This window comes from Centruroides sculpturatus, unplaced genomic scaffold, assembly GCF_000671375.1.
Source record: "Centruroides sculpturatus isolate CEXI.00-Female unplaced genomic scaffold, Cexi_2.0 scaffold28, whole genome shotgun sequence".
In the NCBI taxonomy this organism is placed as follows: Eukaryota; Metazoa; Arthropoda; class Arachnida; order Scorpiones; family Buthidae; genus Centruroides; species Centruroides sculpturatus.
In genome coordinates, this window is record NW_019384448.1 from 1,218,844 (window position 1) to 1,229,217 (window position 10,374).

Here is a 10,374-nt window from a genome sequence, read left to right on the forward strand (position 1 = left end):
TCGCTTGTTAAAAAAGTATATGGAAAAATAAAAATCAAGTTTAAGTCATTTTATTCGACTTTACGTCTGTCCGCCACAAATATTGAAGTCGTAATATCACTAGATAAACGTTTAAAGCACATAAAATCATATTAAAATATATACAAGTATGTACTGTATTTACAGTACACGCATTCGTAAATTTAGATTACTTTTTTTGTACTATATTAAAAACTAAAATTTATTTGTTTGTAAGCTTAAAATAGATTTTTATTAACCATATATTATTTAAAATGCTTTCCTAGTGATAAGTAGATTCGGAGACAGGTAAATTCGACTTACGTCGTTTTCCTGGAACCAATTACCGACGTAAGGCGAGGTATACCTGTATTCATTGAAGAATCCATCTTGTCCAATCATCAGGAACCAAACAGTCTTGTTTCACAGAGACCTTTTATTATTCTCTGATGTATATATTTTTTTAAAGTGTATATTACCATTTGCCATTTTTATTTGAAACAATGTATATTTTTTAGTTGGTAATATTGCCAGTGAACATTTTTTTAAAGTGTATATTACTGTCTGCTATTATAATCATGCACATTTTCACTAGTCTTTACCCTTTCGATGACCCACAGCAGAATGACAGTACACAAGTGGTTATCAGTTCTACACTCACTCTGCCTAACACAGACAATAACCACAACTTCACCTACATCGAGGTTTTGAATGCCATCCGTTCGCTCACAGATAACAAAGCCCCAGTCCTTGATAGCATAACCACTAGGATGATTAAACACATGTTATAGCATTTGTTATTCTCTTTAATATCTGCTTGAACATTTGAGGCCTTTTTCATACTCAGTGGAAAAAGGCTAGTGTTAAATTGATTCCCAAACCCACCAGCACTAACACTTACAAAAAATATAGGCCGATTTACCTTCTCCCAACTCTGGGAAAAGTGTTAGACAGTCTAATGATTAATAGGATCACTTGGCATCTATGCAACTGTAAAGCCCTGCATCAGAATCAGTTTGGTTTCTCTAAAAACAAAGGTATTGTAGATATCATCCACCAGGTTGTTAATTATATCCACCAGGCTAAGCTTAATAATCAGCATATGGCAATTATCACTATTGACTTTAGAAGTGCCTTCAATCATGCCTGGTGGCCTTCTATCTTGCACACATTACATGCTCATCACTGTCCTCAAAATCTTTACAAACTTCTTCAATCCTCTCTTAGCGACAGGAGTGCAGGTGTTTATACAACACAAAATAACATAGTCATACCCATCACTCAGGGATTCAGGCCTGGTCCTGGTCTCTGGAACAAAGCCTATGATTCTATCCTGCACTTAAATGACACCCTGTCTCTTGGCTGCCACATACAGGACTATGCGGACAACACAATTATCCTAGCTTCACACAGGAACAGTGAACGCTTACAAGACATATGCAACAACATTCTCAATAACATTCATCAGTGGAGTATTAAGCATAGGCAACCCATTAACACAGACAAATGCAAAAGCATGATAGTTGGTAGAATGCACCACTTGTCAGGAAGCTTACCCTTCAAGTAGGTGCTCACAGAATGAAGCAAACAACAGAAATTAAATATTAAGGTGTTATTCTTGACGAGAGATTTAACTTCACATCCCACATCAAATACATCACAGACAAAACTAAAAAGACAGCCAATGCCCTCATTAATATGGCTAGGAACCCATATATGTTCCTAGGCCCAAGGCCCCCATTAATGAGGAACCTTAATTAATGAGGAATTCCTTGGCCCCATATATGTTCCTCATTAATGAGGAACATATATGGGGGCCTTGGCCCTAACGCTACTAAGCTTATTTACAGGGGAGCAATTCAGCCATCATTCCTCTATGCCATACAGGTCTGGGGCCACGTGGCCACCAAAGTCCATAGCTGTTATCTGTTCAAAGGATTGCAGCTCTCCACATTTGTAAGGCTTATAGGACTGCACCCACTAGTGCCCTTTTGATAATGTCAGGGTTGACCCTTATCGGCTTAGAAATTAATCACATTATTTGGCAGGAAAATCTTGTCACCTTAATCTGGTGAGATTATAGTGACTCGGATGTTGACAAAATGATTAGAGTAGGTAAGATTCCTCCCAGTTTGACCTTGATTGATGATATCAAAAAATTCAACATCAACAAAAATACCCTTCCAACTTACAATTACCACCCCTCTCACCAGCTTGCCTTGATGTTTACTTCAAAGATCCAGGTGATCATCTCATTTTTAGGATTTACACTGATGATTCCAAGATGGGTGATGAAGTGGGTGCTGCTTTTGTAGTTTATTCCGACTTTGGCCATGAGCTTCACAATGCTTGCTTCCATCTAGGTCAGGGGTGGCCAACAGTTTTTGCCCCCAGGCTGAATTGGAAAGAAAACTTTTTTCACGGGCTGAACCAGAGGCTGCCTAGGAAGATTTTGAGGTGGTGCGAGATCTCATTGTGGTGTCAACCCATAGAGACTAAATTATACATAGAGATTACAGATACATTTTTCACATTATCATGCATTATCAATGTTCTACGGTGTACTTAAGAGATTTGTAATGGAGGATTAACTCTAACCAGACAGCAAATTGTTGACCTTTTTTTTTTTTTTTTCTTTAGACATTAGAATTTTCAGCTGATCTATTCTGACTTGAGTAGCTAATATTGAAAGATTAATTGCGGGCCACGTAAATCAATTATGCGGGCCACATCCAGCCCGTAGCCGTATGTTGGCCATGCCTGATCTAGGTACACATTGCTCAATAGCACAGGCAGAAACTTTAGCTATTTATATGAGCTTAATTCACATTAGGCATAGGAAGGACAAAAGACATTACTTACACCAGTGTTCTGCAACTAGTGTGCCGTCACAAGGTGAAAGGTGTGACATAAACTTTTACATATTCTATTAATTTCAAGTTTTATTTATATATTTTCATCACAGTTGTTGTGTTTCTTATGCTTGTATCTCATTCATTAATGAAATAAGATGATGTTAAAGCAATAAACACACGTCGTCCCAGTACTCACTTATTCTTTTGGAGTTATACATTGGACTCACACAGATCTTCAACTTCAAAGGAAAACAAGAACAACACTTACTAAGCATAAACAACATCATACTAAATCTTCCATAGAAAGATTAACCCTTCCATCGTAAAGATGGCGGACGTGGCCTGATTGACATAGTTAATCTCCACTACAAACAAATACAGATATCGCGAGAGTTTTTCTACAGAAAGCAAGAAACTTCTCAGTTACATAAAGCAGTAACTCTAGCAGACTCAAATAATTCACCATTAAATTTACATTCACAACATATGGACACGACACAACATATAAATAGCACACCATTAAGTAATCATGGGTGTGAAAGGCATTCCATGGCAGACATCCCTATGACCTGGCCAGGATTTTGTTGACAAAACTGTGTCAAACAGCTGGTTAACTTGTGGACGCCTCTTTGGGGAAAAGAAAGGATTCATGATTGCCATACAGGATCAGATCGTAAGTACTAAAAACTACAGAAAAGATACAAACTCATACTCAAAGATACAAAAATCACAAATGACACATGCAGAAAATGTCACATCATGCCAGAAACCATACAACACATCACTTCTGGTTGCAAGCTCTTGACACAGGCAGATAATTTACATAGACATAATCAAGTAGCAAATACATCAAGAGCTTGCAAAGAAACACAAATTATTAGACATCCAGAAACCATACTACAAATACAGACAGTATTGGAAAACAACACACACAATGTGCACAGAACTCACCCAGGGAATGAGGCATCTGTGGAGGATGGATAGGGTGCTTATTGTACCTGTCATTCTCTCCTCTACAGGTGTCATACCACACATGCTACACAAAAGCCTGGGAACACTGACACACTTATTTAATTTTTGTTTTGTTATGCCTTTACTATGGTCAGGTGTAGTACACAGCCATTGGTATCAACTGAGTGTAACTCACAAAACTCAACATAATAATACTATAGGTTTATGGCATTACAAAATTCTATTAATAGTATCATATCATATGTTTTTGAAGGGAATAACATTTTGGTGTGCCTTGTTGAGTCATGTCGAGTCATAGGTGTGCTGTGAGTAGAAAAAGGTTGCGGAACACTAACTTACACCATTGCATTTATTGACAGTAGGGTAGCTTTACAGAGGATTGCAAAATCTGATAGCCACTTAAAACTTGTCCAACTCATACACCACATGCTCAGACACTTAGACAACATTAGAATAGATTTTCAATGGGTCTCTGGTCATGCCAGGATTCTCTGCAAAGAGACCACTGACTGCCTTGCCAAATAAGCTGCAAAGTCTTCAGTCACTAGTACTTTCAGTTACATTCCTACCTCATACATCAACAATCATGTCAAGAAGCAAATCTTCTTCTCTGGCAAGACAGTTGGGATCATGACACCACTGGTCCCTGGTAGGCTCACCTACACTTTCATCCACAAGGTTGACACTACTGCAACTCTTCACCACTTTTACCCTAGTTACACCCTCACTCAGCTACTTACAGGACACAGCAACTTTAAGCAATACTTGCATAGATTTAACCTTGGGGACAATCCACAATGTGATTGTGGGATTCAGGAGGACCAAACACCACTTCATATAATTTTTTGCTGCAATAGGTAGATTAGGGATTGTTTAATGAGAGCTGCTATTCTTGAAGGGCATACTGGCCTTGCAACCCACACCAACTTATTCACATGCATACAATGTTCCATCATCTACTTGCATTCATATCACTTAGTGGGGCTCTCGAGAGCACTCACTCTAGGGCATAAATGGCAATTAGCTTTCCCTTGCTTTGTTTCAACTGTCAGTATATAGCTGCCTTTCAACTTTGTATTTTTAATTCTTATTTTGTGTCTTCTTTTTCAGTCTAAATTTGGTTAGTTTAAGTTAGTCGTAGTTGTAAGTTAGATTTGGGACTCTTAGCTTGGTTTCCAGTTAGGTTAAATTAAATTAGGGTTTGTTAGCTTTAGTCGTCTGGTTAGATTCGTTTTAGGTTATGGTAGGTTAGTTTATTTAGTTAGTAAGTTAACGTTAAAAACAACAAAAAAAAAAAAATATATTGAGGTCTTGCTTGTTTGTCTTTTGTCGGTCTGTTTGTCTTGTTTAGTTTGTTGTGTTCATTTGTTTTCATGCTGTCTGTCTAGCTGTTAAGTAGTATTAAGATTAGCATTTTCATTCAGTTTTATTAGTATTAAGTAGATATAAGTCTTCCTATTAACAGCCACTTGGCACTAACTTCAACACTTAGCTATTTGTAGCAGCACTCAATCATTGATATTATCTACACTCAGGTTTTCTTTTAGACCCTTTGGGGGACTATGGCCTTGCAGCCTAAAAACTGTATGCCAACATCAAACATAGATGGTACTGTAGTGTACGCCATTCAGAGAGATCCTACCTTTCTCTACTGTCTATCTCCTCTCTCTCCTTTCCCTCCCCTTTCCCTTACCCTCTTTTCTGTCAGCTAAACACTTCGTGTGTGGCTGAAGTCTTTCTTGTATGTATTTATTTATTTATGTATGTATGTATATCTGCTATTTTTATTTGAAGTTCTGCACATAATTTTAATGGTTTTAATGTAGTATTTTAACACTTATTATTATAATAATTTAAAGTTTTTTATATCCTATAATAGTCATCAAAATGATCATTAAGTGGTAAATGATGAAAAATGCACCTAAAAATTAAGTTTTATTGTGATGAGGGATAGTAAGAACTAATTTGATACTGTTGTACTTTCTGTTCCTTCAGTGTTATGTTATTATTATATGCTTATGATGATATAATGTAATAATGAATACAACATTAATCAACAAAATTGTTGTGTTGAAAATAAAAAAACACATCATAATACATTCATTAATTCAAAAACAGAAGTTTTCAGGTTATGAAAACGATATATTAATAAGAAACATTTTTAGTCTATTTTGGCCAGCTGTTGTTTCAATTTATAATATATCAGTCTATTTATAATATATATTTTAATACCTACAATATAATCTCTTGTTAAATAAAATTAAAATTTGTCAGAAAACATTAATTAATTAATAATATATATTATAGCATTTACTGATTATATTTGATTTATTATTAGTGATTGTAGAAAACTATATTCTATAGCTCATTATATAGAAAAGTAAAGAAATAAAGTAAAAGTGTTGATACAAATCATTTTCATGAAAAATTTATTATTTCAAACTTATTTGTTTGTTTTTATAATGAATTTTTTTGCATTGTTTTATCATGTACATTTTATTCATCTAGAACTTAGAATTAAATAGCTTAATAAATTTATTAAATTCTAGATTTGCTAATTTTGAAAATTGAAAAGTTAGTTTAGCATTCTACAGGATTCAATGATAAGGAAGAAAAATGTAGTAAACATTCATTATGATTACATTAACAATTAACAGAAAGCTAATTTTTACAGAAAAGAAGTTAATTCTCTGAATAAACAAGTTCAACAATTACTTTTTCTTAAAGCAGCTGAAACTGATAAATTAATACAATGTCAGCAAAATCTTTACCAAGAAAAAAAGAAATCATCTCAGTTAAGGAGTGAAGTTTTACAGCTCAAGTTAAAAATTGATGAATTAAAACAATCTGAACGTAAATATGTGTTAAACTTTATTATATTTTATGGTTTTACTGTTTAAAAATTAGTAATAACATATTTCAGAATTATTTATTATATTTATTTAGATGAAACAATAAAGCCAAAGTCAATAACAGAAAAATTATCTGAATTTAAAACAGAGGAGAAGGAATTTACAGATAAAGAGAACATTCATAAAAAATTTCATTCAGATGAATCAGAAAATCAGGAACTGTCTAAAAGTAACATTGTTGAAAAAAACAAGCAATCATTTCCTAAAAATTTGAATGAAGGGATATTAAAAGAAAATCAACAGAAAGCAACTGCTCCTTGCATCAGTATTTCAAGTGACTCTATTAATTCTTGTCCTCAACAATGATAAAAACATATTATATAAAGCTGCTTTGTTATTCTAAAAACAAAAGTCCAATATTAATTGGAATAAAAGTAATATTTTTATAAATATAATTGTGCTTTTGATTGCTAACTATTAACAACAATTGTATATATAAATATAAATTGTTATTTTCATCTATGTATATTTTTGTACGTATATATCTTTCTCAACTGAATAATTTTAGTCTTTTGATAAATATTAATATCATGAGAAGTCAGATTTTTGGATTATTTTTATATTATAGTTTTCAAATACATTTCTCAGCAAAATATAAATTCAAATCTTAAGTTTTTTTGACAGAAAATCAAGTTTTATATTTGTATTTTGCAAAGGAAAATGACAAAAATACAAAAATTGATTTTTTGTGCAATATTTGCAATGGTTTAGAGTACAGCAATTGATACAGACTTTAAAAAAATACTGAGATATAGCATGTTTCAAAATGAGTGTTACTGTAAATTGAACTTTCTTTTAAAGTATTAAACATACAATTGATTTATTGTTTTAAGTAATAATAGCGAGGTTGCGGCCGAAGTTTTCATCTCTAAAATGCGAATGTCAAACATCAAGCTCTGCTTACAAGATAGCAGCGCTTGACATTTGACGTTCATGTTTTACAGATGAAATTTTGGCCGCAACCTCGCAACCTTTATAATTCATTAATTTTCAAAATATTCACAGTAGCAATTCATTTGGAAGACAGAATTCTCAGGAAATTTTATAGCTTTATGTGGAAAATTGTTGAATCTCTGACAACTTTATGGAATTTTTGAACTTTTTAATAAATTAAAATTGTTATATGCCTCTCAACTTTCTGTAAAAATAAAAAATTGAGAATAAAATTCATAGAGACCATTCAGAGAGATCCTACCTTTCTCTACTGTCTATCTCCTCTCTCTCCTTTCCCTCCCCTTTCCCTTACCCTCTTTTCTGTCAGCTAAACACTTCGTGTGTGGCTGAAGTCTTTCTTGTATGTATTTATTTATTTATGTATGTATGTATATCTGCTATTTTTATTTGNGTGAAGTGAAAAAATGCACTTGCTGTGTAAACACTATCTGTTGTGCACTATGTGTAATAGAATTAATAATAATAATATAAAATTATGAAATTTTATAGACAAAAAAAAATTGTTATGCCTCTCAACTTTCTGTAAAAATAAAAAATTGAGAATAAAATTCATAGAGAAACTATAATTATTATTGTCATTGATTTAATAATTATAGTATTATTTGATTATACAGTCCTTGTCATTATTTAAGCAAAGGATTGTAGAATATTGCAAACTTTGTAAGAAATATTTCACATTTTTCAAAATCTTGAAAAACATTTTAAATATCTCAGAAATTGCAAAACTCTCAGAACTATTTCAAAAATTTTTGGAAGGATTGCACTATTATCAGAAGTGCTGGAAGAATTATGGAAACTTAATGGAAACATTTCAACTTATGTGCTATTTGTTGTAATTTAATGGAGGATGATTGTGGATGTTAATGAAAATATTTAAAAATTTGAAAACCATGTTTTAGCAACTTGCAGTTTCTAATTTTTTTAAATTACAATTTTTCAATGTGTTACACAAACTGGTGAAATTGTTGTAAAATAAAATTGGAATAAATTAGGATAAAGTAAAATTACAAAAAAATAACAGTGATTTTACATTTTAATGAGACTGATACTTTCTCTGAAACTAGGACAAGATGACAAAGCAATTGGATACATGAAAATGGAAGATGTTGCTACTCCAGCAAGTGGAGCATGGAATGGAAAAGTTTTTTGGCAGCAGAAGTGTGTTTGCAATATCACACTAGTGATATTGCAAACACACATGTCCTGCATGGAAATATGGAATGTTCTGCTAAGATCTTGCACTTTTATCTATATAAAATACAATCAGGAATGATTTCTGATAATGATAAGTGGAAAAACATTTGCCATTGATCAGTTGATGATACATTGGACATGACAAATTCTGTATGATCATTTTCATTTTCTCTTGTGAAAAAATGTTACAGCACAGAGAATTGCACATTTAAGCCAATTCATGGCGATGCATCATCTTGCATACAGATTGCTGTGTTCAGACAATTTTCTCTGTTGCAGTGTTGGAATGACAAACTATTGAAGCATATCTCCAAATAAACTGGAATTAACAGAAACATGTTACTGGACTAGATGCAAAGTTTTCAAAAAGATAAGAACCAATGATAAAGGTTATTGTGAAACTATACCACACTGTTATTTTTGATGAGAGTGATGAAATTTTTGTCACATTAAATATGACAGTTGAGTGTTTACAGTGATTAATCAACAGGTGTGTGACTGTAGTTTACCTGATTTCCTTGACTCCTCCCTAATTGTAGCCAGTAGTGGCTACTGTTAAGGAGCTACTATTTGCTACCATTAGGGAGGGGTCAAGGAAATCAGGGAAACTTAGAGACTCGAATAAACCACATCAATGTAACGTATGACGGGAGAAATCATATCAAAAAAGCATTGAAGTTTTAGCATGAGCTGACTTTTCTCAATTTCTGGGTTACAAGCACAATCCAACTACAATGCTTATTGGATGTTGCAACATGCATCTCATTCTTTTTTTCTTTACTTTTTATTATTTTAATTCCAATTTTTCAAGAGAATTTGTGAGGCAATACCCCACACCAACTTTGAGAATTCTAAATAGTAACTCTTATACAATTAATAGACATCACATTTCAGAACTTTTAACACACAATTTTTCAACAAGTTTTGGGATTCGATGCACAGTTAATTGTTCATAAAACATATAAAGGACAGACTCCAAATTTTCTTTAGTAAGAGTTGACTCGAGTCTCATTTTAAGCATTTTTAGTTTAAAAAACGATGTCTCACATACAACTTAACGAATGGAGTCAATAATTAAGGATAATGATTCTCAAGGCTTTTGCTTATTGTGCGATGGCATTCACACATTTCTCAAGCTGTAGATGGTAGCTGTTTCAAGTAGTCACTAAATGCCACAGATTAAAGGTATTCAAGATTCTGATAAGTTCCCTATTTTCCAGCAAACCATTTTTCTGTACTTAATACATTATACATTATATTGTTAGAACTTAGTATTGGAACTCCTCCAATAAATTTGTGGTCTGCCATTTTTCCACTCTTGTTTTGTACCTCTCTGAGATGTTTTCTTGGAGATGACAATTCAATTTAGACATAAACTAAGAAATTCTAATAGCATTTCTTGTTCATTACAGTAACAAAGGCTTTTGCTGCTTCCAGTGGTGTAAAGTTTCACCACTATGAACAAAGCTTTATTGATGATTTATTTGACG

General features: G+C 33.0%; 1 protein-coding gene across 2 annotated transcripts in view; it reads left to right on the top strand.

The window, feature by feature from the left end:
• Positions 1-9,863, top strand: part of LOC111620499 (protein Spindly-B-like) — a 53,327-nt gene extending 43,464 nt beyond the window's left edge. The window contains exons 7-9 of one of the 2 annotated variants that reach the window (XR_002755924.1): positions 6,499-6,677; positions 6,771-7,110; positions 8,755-9,863. Coding sequence is in view for 1 of the 2 variants with exons in the window: in XM_023362420.1 (XP_023218188.1) it covers positions 6,499-6,677; positions 6,771-7,042 (451 nt within the window). In the remaining variant the exon portion in view is untranslated. Of the gene's footprint in view, positions 1-6,498; positions 6,678-6,770; positions 7,619-8,754 lie in introns of those variants that run through there. The other variant, XM_023362420.1, reaches the window with a different exon arrangement.
• Positions 9,864-10,374: the final 511 nt, after the last annotated feature.